The sequence below is a fragment of the Saccoglossus kowalevskii genome, chromosome 16 (genome assembly GCF_978046115.1).
Source record: "Saccoglossus kowalevskii chromosome 16, keSacKowa6.1, whole genome shotgun sequence".
Classification (NCBI taxonomy): Eukaryota; Metazoa; Hemichordata; class Enteropneusta; family Harrimaniidae; genus Saccoglossus; species Saccoglossus kowalevskii.
Window position 1 is genome coordinate 17511606 of NC_140656.1, and position 17183 is coordinate 17528788.

At 36.5% G+C, this 17183-nt stretch overlaps 1 protein-coding gene across 1 annotated transcript; it reads left to right on the forward strand.

The window, feature by feature from the left end:
- The first annotated feature begins 604 nt into the window (after positions 1 to 604).
- LOC102806556 (carbohydrate sulfotransferase 3-like) lies at positions 605 to 1804 on the forward strand. The gene has a single exon (XM_006817858.3). It carries the CDS (start codon positions 605 to 607, stop codon positions 1802 to 1804), a length of 1200 nt encoding a protein of 399 aa, XP_006817921.1.
- The last annotated feature ends 15379 nt before the right edge of the window (positions 1805 to 17183 follow it).

The following is a 17183-nucleotide window of genomic DNA, read 5'->3' on the forward strand; positions in this document are numbered from 1 at the left end:
TTTTCTCGAGTTTTCACCGGCTCCACCGTCGTTCCACAGCAGCGCGCACAAAGCCCATAGAAATACGTGGTACAGTGGTGCGCGTCTTAGCAACGTAGAACGTCCGTGACGTAGCTCCGCCCCGAGGATAAACGACAGACGTATTTTGTAATACTAATTTAAGGCTGAAAGGATAAATAGAAAATACCTTTTCGCCTGTTTCACGTTCAACTCATCAAAAATCTGTGAAAATAATCTACTTATAAAACAGCCAGCATGTCTGCTCAGCGAAAAATAATACCAGCTAAAATTAAGTATTTTACAGTATCTGTAATGCAGCCCGGTCGTCGTTTTAAAGTTGTCAATCTAGCATGATTGTGGTACTTTAAGTACTTCTCTTTATCCGTGTAATTTCTTGTTGCTTGTGTATTTTTGTTATTTCTTTTAGCTAAAAGATGCATGGTTTCATGAACACAGTGGTTCCGTTGGCACTAATCTAAAATAACGACTGTTTAATTTGACGAATGCAATTTACAAATTCATCCACAAATAGGGACACAGATTTAGATAAATATATACTTTTTACATCATTCCATCCTTTTTTTCTCCCATATAGTGCTGTACGATGAAGAGTGTTGCTGCTCAAAACGGCGTGGTGTTTTCGATGATTGTCGTAGTTATAATTGGTATATTCATATTTCTATCCAGTGGAACCTACTCTTGTTTATTACATAAGCAGTTTACAATAAACGGTATTGGAGTGACAAATGGAGAATCGGTGAACTTACAGAGAACATTAAATTATTCAACACACATTAATCACGTCGAAATTGAAACATCGAATGTTTCTACATCCTCAGATGATAAACAGAACGGATCGCGACCTCTGCACCTTCCTAACACTGCAGAAAAACATGTGCGTATATTAGTAACAGCCAGAATGCAAACCGGATCTAAAGCAATTGCTGAATATTTCGGAAGCCGTTCGGATTTTTTCTATGCATACGAACCAGGGCATATGATAATGTGGTATGTATTTAATACTGGTGTCAAAAACGACAGAGGCTTCCACCTCGGCAAAATCCAAACGAAGCTCCGCGATTTCCTACATGATATTTTTCATTGTAGTTTCGCCAACCATCCTTACTTCACACAAGCAATGAACGAACATGTATTCCACAAGATACGCGGGCATCTAGACTATCTTCCCAGTCCTATAACTGAGAAAACACTCACGTCAATTTGCCTATCGAAGCAGCACATCATATCGAAGGTTGTCCGACTAACCAATCTCCTCCCATTCATACCCAGGCTGCAAAACGATAATGTTAAGGTGTTGTTTTTAGCTCGCGATCCACGTGGTATGGTGAGTTCAAGATATAGAATGATATACCCGGGTAACGCAGCGTCTGGAAACACGTCTAACATTGTACGATTACAACCCAAACTGAAACTGTATGTAGAAGCTCACTGCAAATGGCTTGAAGATAACTATAACGCCATAACAACCGGTCCTGTTTGGCTACGAGAAAACTCCATGTTAGTTCGCTTTGAAGACATGGCTATGCATCCAGATATAGTCGTACCCATTATGTATAAATTTGTTGGGTTGAAGGACAAAAAACCTGCGGATGGATATACTGAATATAGTAATTCGGTTTTCAAATGGCGCGATCGTTTCACTTTTAGAGAAGTTGAGATTATTCAAAATGTATGCTCCGATCGCGTATACAACATCTTCGGATGGGAAAAAGTTCGCAACCAGCGGGAATTCGAGGATAAGAGCCGAACATTTGTACTTCCAATGCCAAAAATATTAACGTGAAGTATTAGATTGGAAGGAAATTGGAATGACATCGTTAGTAACGTGATTTTTGTTTGACCAATTACAAATAAAATTCAGGCATGACGATTTAGTCAGACATTATATACGAAGTTGTGGTAACAATTCGTAGTATATTGTGTCACGTGATTTATAAACTGTAGTTTCTGTGTTTATTAAAATAAAGTATTACTGACATCCAATGAAAAATATCATCTAACCTAAGACAGTTAAAGCCGATTTCAAATTTTGCTCTACTGAGCATGTTACTGCGCATATATGCAACGCATTATATATAACGGTAAATTGTAATCAAGCTGGAAACCGACTGTCAGTTGTATATATTCATATTTATTTGTGTGTTTATTTAGTTCACGAGTCGATAGGCTAAAGGCCCAATAACATACTGCAATAAAATAAATACAGTAACTATCACACACCGTAACAAGCATATGAATAAAAGGATACATATCTATAAACCAAAAAATACTATAGCATCTTTTACATAAATATATAAGCAGAAATATCATTGTATAAAACTGATACTCAATCTTGTACGTGGTTTCAAAAATAGCAGTGACGCCCTCAACCGTCTAACAGGTGTATAGGATAGCGATTTGAGCAAAAAGATATATCGGGTATAATAATTTCCTGGAATAAAATCCAAATACGAAGGTCAGACCCAAACAATTTCACGCAAAACATCTGTAATGTCATTAGTATGAATGAATGACAAAATATAAAGGGGCCAAAAATCAAACCACGTGGAATCACATAAGATAAATGGTGCTTATAGATAAAATCCATGAATAATAACATTTTGATATTTACTTACAAATAAGTTGAACGCAGGCGCAGTTCGTAACAAAACAATGTGTAACAGTATCAAAAACGTCGGTGAAATCAGTATATTCACAACCAAATTCTAAGATTTATAGAGGAATTATCTCATAATCATAGGAACCGATGTAAACTGCAAATGTCAACCAATTCGTGTGTCATTGTTTAGGCTTGTATCTCGAAATATAGTCTGGTAGTTACATTTGTTTTCGTTTTCGGTATTCGGATGGCATGAAACCATAATATTGAAAGTTTAATGAACATGAGCTACATTCTTCAATTTGATTCAAACATCTTTAAGATCATTACTGTGTGTTATTAATGAACTGATTTGTCGATAAGTTGTGATTGTTAAAGCTATGTATTTCTTTATTTAAGATGATGGAAACAATGTTGTCAGTAGTGATGAAGCACCAAGCGCAGTTTTTCATATATCAATAAAGATTATTAAATAACATTTAGCTTTTCGTGAGCGTTATATACACGGACAATTCTCCGGATGTCTCCGAAAAAGCTGAAGATTAGTCACTTAGAATGCTATAGCGTGGTTTTGTGAAAAAAAAGAGGGTTAACATAATTTCCTCATTACCACAACTGTTTCACGGCTTCACTGCCTTAAATAACTCACCCCTCTCAACGTGAACATTGACGCTTTTTGGTCAGCAATTTGCAGCAAGGAATCATGGAAAGTGACGGTAAAATAATTGAAATCATAAGTGTATTAAACTCGTGGTAATGTGTCATGCTAATCTACCAGACCTCGTTGAATTATATTATGACAGAGATACTGCGCCACCATCGTTCACTTTTCATGAGCGTGTAGAGAGCCAACCTTGTCGAGTTAATTTCACCTATAATTTCGGTATTTCATTCATTCCTAAAATAAGAAATAATTATATCAAATTGAGATTTTTGCAAGATTAGAACAGTTGAAATATCACTCACAATGCACAATCGATTTCTAATGACATTATGATGTTCTTACGATTATGTACTCTTTATTTATAATCAGCAAGTTGAGGAACCCTATGTAATGCGCATGGATTAGGGGAGTGATCGACTGAATATTGTCATTAATATATGCAAAGCCTATTGTTCGACTATTAGATACTATATGCGTGTCCATGAAGACCAGGCGTACATGTGGACATAGTGAAACTAATCAGTTGTGTACTAAGCTTCATACTGACTGGCAGACAGTATTTGGACAGCCATGGAGGAACATGTAAAGAGAACACTGTCTAATGTTGTCTTCTAGCCGTACCAATTGAGTGTTTTTCTTCTAGCTAAACAGACTAAGTGAAAGTATTTTGTATTATAATTGGAGGTGCTATCATTACTTGTTGCTGGCCATCTGAAACAGGTGGCTGGTCAAACCACTAATAAATACAAGAGAAATTAAAATAAGCTAATTAGTCAATATGGTTGACCTTCAAATTTCCAATTTTGGAAATGTTTTCCAGTCATCAGCTGGAGCGCAATTGAATATTCTATTATTGAAATTATTTAGCCATCTATTAGACCTGTTAAGATGATTTCAGTATTACCCAGAATTCCATCTGAGCTGATGCTATTGAATCAGTACATATACTTTCAAATAACGTGACCCAAAAAATGACCCCAAATACTCTACTTGCATTGCGTGAACCAATCATCAGCGACGATCATCATTGAACCACACTGTACACATCTTTGCAAATGACCACTTGTGTCTGAATACGCTAAAGACTGTGTCACCTGATTCATATTATGGGATACTACTGTATTTCGTTTCCTGTTTATGTGAGCGAGTCATTGTGCCGTTTCTCAAGTTTTTTCTCAGCCCAGTGTGTGGTTTTGATATTAGTTTTTAAGTTTTATATTCGCCCAAAAGTTCTGTTTTCCCAACTATGTATAACCAATGAGAATTCCATAAGTACAGCTACCAAGCCACAGTTTTAGAAGTTTCCGTTCTGTCGTAGTCTGTGTGCAATACAATGCAATGAGTTTAAATGTACGTCCTCCAATATGAATACTGATTACTTCCAGTAACTAAAACGTGATTTAGATAACAATAAGACAGAGTTGAGAGTGTCTTTATGAAACAAACTACAATTGTGTTTGTTTGTTTTTTGGTGGGGAAGATGTCAATAATAAGAAACCATGTGAGAAAGCAGTTTCAATGTAGTTTATGCTGGTATCGGTATTATCTCAAACCCAATTCACTCAGTTTTAGTGTGGAAGGTTTAAAATAGTAATGTTACAAATTCATTTGTTTCACTTGGTAATGTGGACTTTACAATTACCCAAAACAACGGAACTCAGTCCGCCTTCCTTGTTGTAAACAACCCCTGTCAAGTTCTGATCTAATACTGTCAATTATAGTTCATTAAATTGTAATTTTGCTACATTGAACTCACTTGAACATGTATATTAACAATAAAACTTAATTACTGAACATTGAAACCAAATGGAATTGCTCAGAATAGTGAATTCATTTGCAAACAAATCTTTTTACATTAGTCCTTACATGTAACAAATTTATATAATTAACAATGAATATTACATCTATGAATATATGCTACAGTCCAGATACTAAGTTGTATAGGTGTAGAGATTTTATCTACTGTAAAATACTTTATTTTAGCTGGAATTAATTTTTGCTGAAAATACTTTTTGGGTGTTTTGTTGTATGGAATTTATTTTCACTGATTTTTGGCGAGTTGAATTCAAAATATAGGCCAAAAAGTATATTTACTGTGTTTTATTTTCACTGAATCATCCTTTCAGCGAAAATTAATTCCAAGCGAAAATAAAGTACTTTACAGTATGTTAAAGTCAAGTTACACAAACTGGATACACTTGCACAATACAAATAATTAACCAGGCCACCTCGCATTGAACTTTAATGGAAGGTGCCCTTGTAGTAGAAGAAAGGGGCTGTAATCCTCGTGTAAATTGATATTCGGCTTGAGAGAAGATAATAATATGATTAATGGATATATCAATCATGTGTGAAATGGGGGGAGGGTGATAATCACATCACATGAATTCTATATTTAATTTGAATGATAATTACATAACCAAAATGAGGTTAAGGTTTTGGGTTTTGGTAAGTTTAAAATTCAAAAAATATATTATGTCAGGTGAGTGCATGACAATGCTTTCTGCTAATCATGACTTTACTGTTTTAGTGTAGCTAAACTATAGACTGGAAAAAATCTTCATTTTGAAGGAAATATTATATATTAACAATACTTCACTTAATCCTGAGTGTTGGTCATCAGCAGTTACACTGCCAAAGATTGTTTGGATGAAGTCCAAAAACAGGGACTTTGTTATGTTTGACTAGGCTGTTTGCATTCAAATTCAACGTTCATCTAATAGTTGAATGTGTCTGTTGTTACTGCTATGACCCTGCTAAGTTCAGTCAAACTTGATAATATATGTTGGGTTGCACATTGAAGTGACATATATTTTTGTAACATGTGCTTGTGTTATTACAAACTGTTTGTGTTAAAGGGCCGCAGTCGTCGCACCACGCATGCGCGAGATGTATAGGACTCGTATAAACAAAGATGGCGACTTTGGCTGTTGCGCAAATCAACGAGTACAAACTGAGGCGTTACTAAGCTGTAATTAGGTATATTTAGGTGATTAGAAAGTCACCGGATGTAAGTCGGGTCCAGGTCAAACCTCATACTTGTGATTTCCATTAGAAGAGCGCATTGGATTGTGGAAAAATCAATGTTTATCAACACAAATGTCGCACATGCGCAGCGCGACCACTACCGCCCTTTAATGCTGATATATACACAACGTCTAACGACCATACATGAACTTAAATAACAGTGGTGTACAGTTTTGTGTCTTCATGTTATGTTTCAGTTGTTTCAGTTTCAAGTGAGTCTTTGTTTATCTTTCAGGTTTTAATCCAGTTGCGTTTGTGTAGCAATCTTATCAGGACTGAACTCAGACAGTATTCAGTTTTCAGTATGGCGAGTGAGTATCAGAGGGTGCTGGATAAAGATGTAGTGGACAGGATATCTAAATATGGCATATAGTCACTGCAAGTTGATTATATGGCCTTAAGTCTTGTTCGTTATACTTCTGTTCGGATGTAGCAATATGAACCCCAAATTTGTCGGACAAGATCAACTCTGACTTTGCATAAAAATAGTAAGGCTCGCCTAAAAGAAGCTGCTGAGTTTAAGTTGTTTTAGAGACTACCTCTGAGGGGAGTATCATGTCTATAGGGAAATTATTGAAGTAAAAAATCAGATGAAAGCTTTGCGTGAAGCTGGTCTTCAGTTGGAGGAATGCAAAATACCGAGAGAATTGTTGGGATATAAATACATATTATTATATACATCTGTCGCTGTAACGCCACAAGTTACAGCGTGTCGTAATTTTGCGGTATTGCACTGGGTATTTTCATCCTATCATATTAGAAAACGCGAATTCCAAATATGGAACGATTACGCGCGTAAGCGTGCTCCAATAATAAAATACAAACATGGCTGCTCCCCCCCCCCCCGGGGTTGACCGGACTCCACGCAAAGAAGTTCGTTAAATCTGTTCTAAACGTTTTGGATTTCGGCATTTCCATGATGTATTCTTAGGAGGAAAAGATGTATACTATTAAGGTTTGCGCGGAGGTCGATGCGACCGCATACTGTCTGAGTGCATACTTTGCAGTATCCTCGTAATAACCTCATACAAAAATGTTCTGTAATAAAAGAATAGAAAAAAAAACAATCCCGAAACCGTTGTTCCAATGGCAACCATAGTCTCTACCAAGATCAAATGTGCCCGTTCCTGTGTCAAAGGCCTAATTGCAAGGCCAACTTTCAGCATTGATGCTGTCTTTTTCTTTTCTATATTTCTGCTTGCCATTCGCCCTCAAGCGTGATCCACGGTGATGCTATTGTTTAAACCGCCGAATACATGTCTCATTTTATATCATCACAGCGACTTTCCAAATCTCACAACCACTGTACGTTTCTCTTTGTCAATTACTAGAATTTTCACTCATTTGCGGTAAATCGTTTGCTGCAGCCAACATGATTGGCAGAAACAGTGGGCACCGACTTCGGTTAACTTCGCTCATACGCTCATAACGCGCAAGCCATTCAAAAATGTAGAAAAGACGTGTATATTCTCCCATTGAGCCAATATAAATCCCCCACAAGGCGTGACCTATTATTCTATTGCTATTCGTTTATTAACCGACGAGACACAATCAGAATAATCTTCGTTAAATCACGTTTTTAACGCAGTTGTAGACTTGTTACGTATCAGGAGATCGTTTTAGACAATTCTTGATAAAAATTATTTGCAAAAAATGTTGGGTGTGCAAGCAACCGATGTAAACAAAATACCACCACTAGAGAAAACTATAAATGACGCAACGTTTACTAATTTATAGAAATGACACAATATAGAACCCTTCCCTGGGCTATTTGAAACCAAATATTGTCATTCCAAATCTGCAGCCAATCAGCGACAGCTACAGTAAGATGACAATTTTGGTTTCAAATACCCCATGTTCTATATTCTTCGTGTAATTAGGTGTTCGTATGCAAGGGATTTTTCCACACAATAACGACGAATTCGGCCGAATTTTGTTAGCGGTTGGCTTTATATTATCCCAATAGATCGTCATGCTGTAAAAGATTGGTATTTGTTTTTGATTTGTAGGAATCTGAAAAACGCGTTTCACAGCTTGTCTCATTATTCAGTTTCATGTCATATTCAAGATGGCGGCCCCCATATAGTAAACATGGCATTTATTTTATCATCACTTGTGCACCAGCTGACTGTGAAATCAAGCCTAATTGCACGCAAATAGATGTGAGTAATCCACGCATCGAAAATTGAATGAAAGTATAACATTTGTGTTGATTAGCGGAGGACTGAATACATGTATTTTAACCGACGTAGAGTTGGGCAAGATTACATGGTCTACCGTCATTTGATTTTTACATTCGACGGTCGACGGGTTTATCACATCGCTTGTATTTTCTTTATAAGAATGGGCATTACAACACGACGCAAATATATTGTTCTGCCATCAGATTTGACTGCACATATGAATGGTATTCACCCTTGTTCCAATATCTCTCTTCAGTCGATTTTTTGTTTGCAAATCATCGCTCTCGATAAATTTGTACAAGTTTGGCTATGTTTTTCATTTTTAAAATTGAAAATTATTTTTCTTATTAAGTTATTTTATTTATTTTTCTTTTACTCCTTACCCCGAGCAAACCTTGCAAACTTATTTCTAATAAATTGTTGTCTTTATTTTTATTTTGGCCTTCTTTGTAATGTCCTTAGTGATATAGAACAATTACTCAAAACATGTCGCAGAAGGTGGTAACAGGTTCAAAATACCAGATATAGCTGTGAACATATTGCGTAATTATTAAAAGGCAGTTAAGACTCGGCACCGGTAAATACACGGTAGATTGCGCTGAACCGTGTGTTTGTATAAACCAAGTATCCGTTTGATACATACTCTCCGTAGGTCGGTGATCACGATTGTTGTTTTTTTCAAATCCCAGCAAGCTGTGCATGATTCACTCATCTGTACTATAATCAAGGACAGGACAGGATACTATCGTTGTCATGGTGTCGAAAACGTACGTGTGTGTAGGTTCACACGTTGGATTTACCACTGCCTTGTTGTCATGTACGTAAGAAGTGTTTAAGTGCAAACTGCGGCGTGAAATTATATGTGTAGTAGACAATACTTATAAAACAGGGTCACTAGTATGTTGATGACAATGAACACATATTTAATACTGTGGGCAATCCCACTACACACATTAATCATTAGAAAGTACAGTCTAGCCACTGTGGTTGTGTCAGCATAATTTGAGAACTAAACATCGTGTCCCCTTCCTATTTTAAATTGGAATAGATTGGATAAAAAGTTGTTTATTCCACAACCAAAATTCACATCCGCTATACTCAAAATAAGAACAAATTTTAATCATTTAATAAGACACTTTTTTTAATTTACGTGCTAAATGTCCAATTGTAGTTATTACAGTGTTAAAAATCTTCATGAGTTCGTCCTGACTCGAAGCTTTAATAACCGGAATGCTGACTTCTGACACCAGTGACTTCTTAAATTCTTAAAGCTCACTGTTCAAAATACTCCAGTTGGTCTGGCGTCTGACACGGTAGCAGCATCGATCAATCAGTTTGATTACATTTATTTAACTGTATATGCCCCTATGCCACCTAGTCTAAGTGACTAGCTCCCTATAGCGCAGATCTGAGAAAAGTGATGACTTATAAGATAAACACAATACCAGACCTGTACTGAAGATAAGCTCTCAGCTCACAAATACGGAGTGGCCCCACACAAGGCCCGTCCCATATCATATTTACGCCACATTGGTGACAGCACTGTGATACAACTGGTGCAGAGGGGTGATAATAACAGATAGTGACAGATGCAGATCCAGAATTGGCATGGCATACTCCAGCAGAAAAATCCAGACTCAGAAGCAGGAGCTGAGCAGAGAGAAGACAAGACATATTTGTAGACGCAGTGGGAGAAACAGGAGCAATGTACGCAAGGGAGTCTGATAGTGTACCTCCAGGGAAAGAAAAAGTACCCCCTAAACACACCCAACGTCATTGCACTAATATATTTGAAACTGGTAAAATAGGTAGGGTAAACGGATATTTCTTAACAGATAGCATTGTATCTTTGACCTTACGTTCCAGAAAGCAGTATGAAAGTATACGTATAGAGCAACGACCAGCATTAGAGGCGATTACAACTAAGGTTCGGCAAGCCAGTGGAACTGCATAAATCAACCTGATTGCAGAAAAGAGGATAGTTTTGCCTAAAGGGATGGTTATAGAATGTGACAGAGTGGTGCTAGTGTGGTTGCTGAATGAATGATTGTGATGGTGTAACTATTAAAGATGTGTACCTCCCAAAGATGATTTCCCATATAGCTAGTCTATGCATGCTAGTTTTCAACGTTAGATTTAGCAATTGGATTAAATGATGATGCACAAAGGAAAGCTGCCTTCGTTATTAGTTGTCCACGTAGCTGGAAGTTAATGGCATTCGCGCAGCACCAGAAGTAGAGAAAGATTGTTTTGCAGGCTTTGCATGATGATGACTCAGGACACTTGGGTATTACAAAGACTGTGGAGTGAGTAAAGCAGATGAATTATTGGCATGTGTTGGCGACCAATGTGCAGTTATCAACAGTGTACCGTGTGTGCAAAACATAGTATCATGCCCCAAAAGCATACAACACCATTGCAACAATATGAGGTATGAAGCAATGGAGAGAATTTCTCCTGACATAATAAACCATTACCTGAGAGACAGTAGCACATACATTAGTAGCGCAATTCCCAGTTGGTGTTCCTAGAAAAATACATCTTGTTTGATCAATCTGTCTGAGTTTATACATCCATGTGCAGGCCCGTAGCCAGCACTTGTGAATAGGGGGTTCGAAAACAAAAATAATATATTTGACGTGAAACGTGTGAAATTTATAATATTAAAAAAGTGTCTTTGAGCTCTGTTACAGACATTTTTATATTCTCGTTTTTAAATTGGTTTACTTTGTGTTACGTTGGTAAGTTATTTCACATAATGTCTTTAAACTATTTTACCATATGATTTTAGAGAAGGGGTCCTGAGCCATTCCCCACCCACAGACAAACGCACCCACACCCTAGATCCACTACGGAAAAAGGTTGTACACAAAAAAGACAAGACTATACGTTTCTTAGCATTATTGTCCAAACATTTTAAGGTAGAATGCTACGCACGAGTTTTTTTGCTCTTCGCAGATGTTAGCGCACATAAAAGTGACACGATTTCATGTCGAAATCTGTCTACAATTATTCATTTCAGTATTAGTCAATTTTGTATTATGTAATTTTATTTCTGTACAGGGCCTCAGCCCATCGTAGAAAATGTAATGAGTAGAAAAGTGCATAGCACGTTTTAAAAACAATACAACATCCATGTAAACATATGGTACTAAGTTAAGTTGGATTAATATTCATCTCGTCGCTTGAAAACTTTTAAAAGATACAGAACTAGTTGATAAATGGTGTGGCAGTTTGTGTAGCGACGAAGTAAGCCCAGATTATCAGTATTTGCAAAAATGCATATTGCATTATTTGACAAAAGATCAACCCTTAGATAATTTTAAATGGACATATAAAAACAAAGTGAATTTGATTTTCTACCATGCTAAATTCAAGCATATCACTGCAAAAACTAAAAATTTATTGATCTAACTATATTTTTGTGCGTCTACCTAATTCAACATTATGTTTATGGCCAAAACAGCGAAAACCCGTCAGTATATATTTTAGTCTATAATTGCTTGCCAATAAATCTTCCAGGTTATAATACTACCTTGATTTTTCCTAAAGTACACAGCCTGGACGATTGTGAATTTGAGGCATGCCATTCTTGCTGACAAATTGTTTTTATTCTTTGAGTAAATATCTTTGAGTAAATATTTGCAGTATTTTTCAAACCAGACAATGCCGAAACCATATTTGAACAGGCGATTTTTATGTGGGTATCCCAAGTAAGTCTGCCGGTTTTGTCTAATCGTTCAAGCATGATATAACATGTTTTGGGGTTCCAGCTATTTTTTACTTCAACTAATTTTAACCAATATGAGATACAACGCTTAAAATAACCACATCATAATGGCAGCCTTCCACATTCATCCAACATCGCTACATTGTTAGTACAACTATTAACGCTAAGTAGATATCTGCAAAATGTTGTCTGTACCCTCTCGATTTTCGAATTTTTGTACCCCCATATCGCTACCATAAGAAATAGCTGGCACAATGATTGCATCAAACAAATTAAATGCACTAACCAATGGCATACCACCAAGTTTCTTACAGTATGTAAATGTTTTGGTTCATTGTAAATCTGTTTTTAGAGGGCGGTAAAATAATATACATATAGTGTAAGTTTAGACTTCAATAACTACATCTCCTTTTTATGAACCCACTAAAATATAGTAAATTCGTCGCATAGTTTCAGTGCTGAAGCAACACTGTGGGGGTAAATTGTTGGCTGCAAAGATCTCTTCGACCTATACAACTCGTGATGATAAATCTTCGGCATTTTTTTAATGATCTGTTGAATCCGTAGCTATACACTATTGTCCAATAACACAGGCTACACGTACTACTACAATAAGTTGACTACATTTGGCTGATACACTTGGAACAAAACAGTATATATGCCATCATTAACTTGAAGAATACAAAACTAATGAACCAAACTAGGAAAGTACAGTACAGTGTCGTGTTGTGTCAATCCCGTTCGATCCCCACACTTTACTAACTGAGCGAACACTAGCACAAGACTACCATAACATTATTGTTTCAGTGTTGTTTTAATATTTAACATCAGCTGCTTGAACGCGATCTTCATTACACCATAGCGTAACATAATGTTGAATTAGGCAGACACACAATACAGTTAGAATAATAAATTTTTAGTTTTTGCAGTGATACGTTTGAATTTAGCATGGTAGAAAATTAAACTCACTTTGTTTTTATATGTCCATTTTCAATGATCTAAGGGCTAATCTTTTGTCAATAACCCTATGCAATTATGCAAATACTAACAGTCTGGGCTTACTTCGTCGCAACACAAACTGTCAAGCCATATATCAACTAGCTCTGTATCTTTTAACAGTTTTCAAGTGACGAGATGAATATGAATCCAGCTTAAAGTAGCGGGACTATTATTTGCATACTTGTTTTCATCTTCTAATTGTGACTAAATTACTACAAATAGACCCGGGAAAGTATATATTTTTAGAATCGCCAGACTTCAAACTTTTTACAAGTGTATTTTGCATGCCCGTATCTGCATTCTACGACGCGTTACTCAATCAAAGGTGAAAAATGACTTTTTCTGTAAAAAAAATAATTACGCATTTATGCTGGCGATAAGAAGTATTTTTTTCATTTTTCCTAGTTGTTCAATAGTCTGGTAAATTGAATGTGTCTGGTCAGTTTTATTTAAGCGACGCGTTTTAAAAAATAGTGTGTTGAATTTCAATTACTGTTTTAGTCGCATTGCCTCCAACTCAAACCACAACACATTGGTAAATAATCCATGAAATAGTTTGTCTGGACACATTCAAGTTCCTCTCACTGTCAACTTAAAGCTGTGAAAATTTTGTGTTAATCCGACGATAATAAGTATACGTTATTTTTTGTTAAAGACCTTGTATTTTGAAAAATATAAACTCCTAGAAAACGTCCATGAAGTAACAGCAAAGATTTTCAAGCTTGTTTATCGGCACAATCAATTTGTTTTCCCATCGAAGTTTGTTTTAACATGTGTAGGGACATCCAAATGTGTAAGGCTATTGGAAACCAAAAAAATAAAGGAATGGGATAGCTATAATTGGATAAAATCGGCAGATGAAAACACTAAAATCAATGATTTTTTTCAGTGGCTGTGTGACCTTGTGTCTGACACATTCATATGCAAATGACTAATCTGTGAAACAAATAGGGGCGGAGACAAACCACTCAAATGTTTGGAAACACTATTTGTGTGTCAGATAGCTACTGATAACACATCCTAACATTGCTTTGTCTTGAGTTTATCTTTGAAACTTATAGGCACACAGATTAAACCTGTGTTGTTGATTTTGGAAAACACTACTGAGGCTGCCTTGCTTCCCTTCAGAAAATCTACATTTTAACCAACTTACATGACATTCTATGTTATGTTGACTTTATCACATGAAAGTTTATAGTGCATTTCATCAATTAATAAATAAATATGAAAATCATAATTTTCAACACAAATAATAGTCTCGCTACCTTAACTTTAATAGTACCATATGTTTACATGGATGTTGTATTTAAAACGTGCTATGCACTTTTCTACGCATTACATTTTCTACGATGGGCTGAGGTTCTGTACAGAAATAAAATTACATAATACTAAATTGACTAATACTAAAATGAATAACTGTAGACAGATTTCGACATAAAATCGTATCATTCTTATGTGCGCTAACATCTGCAAAGAGCGAAAAAACTAGTGAGTGCCATTCTATCTTAAAATGATTAGACAATAATGCTAAGATATGTACAGTCTTGTCTTTTTTGTGTACAACATTTTGCCGTAGTGGATCTAGGGTGTGGGTGTGTTTGTCTGTGGGTGGGGAATGGCCCAAAAATAGTACAAAGATGTTATGTGAAATAACTTACCAACGTAACACAAAGTAAACCAATTGAATTTAAAACCGAGAATATAAAAATGTCTGTAACAGAGCTCAAAGACACTTTTTGAATATTATAAAATTCACACGTTTTACGTCAAATATATTAGTGTTGTTTTCGAACCCCCTATTCAAAAGTGCTGGCTACGGGCCTGGTAGGTTCATACGTTGGATATACAACTCTCTTGGTGCCAGGTACGTAGGTGTATTTTGGTTCGTACGTTGGATTTACCGATGCCTTAGTATCAGGTACGTATGTTTTCAGTAGGTTGGTGTGATAGTTCTTGTGTCATCACACGCAATATATATACGTTTAGACTCGTACTCATGCTTTCTATGTATTTTACGTCCCGGTTAGTGTCGATACACTGAATTGAGCAATGGCGACGATTTTAGTGTTTGTTCACCTGTCTGCTTCCGCTTTACGTGTTTTGAGAATTAAATTAAAAGGGATTAATGTTTTAGGTTCAAGCCAGATGTGGTACATTTGACACGTTTAATTCTCTCCGATCAAATGACACTGTTTGTTACTGTCACCGCCATAATGTTTCGGACACCGAGACATCAGTATTGCAAGCGAAATTGGTGACAGGTTCAAACCATAATCAACAAGAAACGTCCAACCATAACTGAGAGACGAATTGTATATCAATAGTCGATGTCATCTCTTTTCTCAAGTTATTTTCACGCAATCGTACAAATTGCAGTATGGCAAAAGAGAAACATAACCCCAAAATATTTTTTTTTAATATGAGTGAAATAAATTGTTTATTTGGTTATTTCTATTCCCCAGTGCAGCATAACATTCCTACACTACTGGCCATGGTAACCAGTCAAGGAATTATGTAGCATCAACTATCCAATGATAAAACAAATAACACGGCTGTTACCATGTAACGATATTTTCATATTATAAGTGTTGCCACCTTAAATGCTCACTTGCATTCTTGCAACATCTCAAATGTTATACGGACAAAAAACGCCTATTATCACACGATAGTCAGCTGCAGGTACAATGATCTTTTTTACATTGGCGGTTCGTCATTTTAATTACTCTAACAACACCATTCGTATGTAGCAGCTTGACACTATAGGCCTTGTGGTGTTGAGGGTAGGTGCCACCCATTTCTGATGTGCGATATTATTGTATTGGGGTAAGTTGCATTTACTTTGAATAGGGCTACACTCTCAATGACTTGAAAGTCTTGTGGCAGAAATATTTACTATAGAATCAAAAGTTTCAATTATTATTTTATCAGGAATTAGAACTGTGACCGCCGATTTAAATTTGAGGTTATGTTATGCATAGTACAAATTATTAGTTACAATGGAGGAACGACTACGTAACCATATTATCCAGTTCATGCTACATAACGGCATTTTATTTCCCGCGATTGACTGTTTGACTGGTCGATTGATTGACTGATTTGTTGAATTTTTTGTTCTCCTTAACTCAATTGTTTTTATTTATTGTTTGTTTGTTTTTTTCATTTTATCTCTCTTGGTACCATGGTCGTGACGATGTACATGTAGCTGACAAGTACTCGCATCTCACACTGCAATAAAATGAGGACAGATACCGCTTTTAGGCGAACCATTGTTTTCAGTATGCTGGCCTTCACAACAATGATTTCCTGTGGTCTCGTGAACTTTGCGACAGACTACAAGTCTAATAATGATTTGGAGAATGTGCCAATTGAGGACGAAATCGTGGTGCACGACAATGTTAGGTCAGACCAACTGGAGATGAATTCAGACCGTGCCGCCGTAAGCATGGCAACCGCGCGTCCGTCTCGGATTGAGACACATAGTAGGTCGCCTTTAAAGCTTCATGATTCCGAGAATCCGAGTAAAAAAGAAAACGTGACTCGAAATGAGACTGAACACATTCGTATATTGATAGTCGCAAGGATGCAGACAGGATCAAGAGCTATTGCTAAATATTTTAGTACCCGTCCAGACTTCTTTTATGCGTACGAACCAGGGCATATGCTGTTAACGTATGCATTCCACGTTGCTAGAGGACAAGCTAAAGATGACAGACGCGTTAATCTCGAGAGAATTCAATTAATGCTCCGAGATTTCCTCCACGGTATCTATCATTGTAATTTTACAGACCATCCGTATTTTATGCAAGGGATGAACGCTCCAGTCGCACTCCACCGAATACACACGGCATACAGAGTCTCCCCCTGCCGATCAGTGAAGAAACATTAACAACCATTTGTAAATCACGACAGCATGTAATTTCGAAAGTAGTCCGGATCAACGACATATTCACGTTCGCGGAT

Bases quoted from the DNA above. Each gene is read 5' to 3' on its own strand.
- LOC102806556 (XM_006817858.3), top strand. From the start codon at position 605: ATGAAGAGTGTTGCTGCTCAAAACGGCGTGGTGTTTTCGATGATTGTC.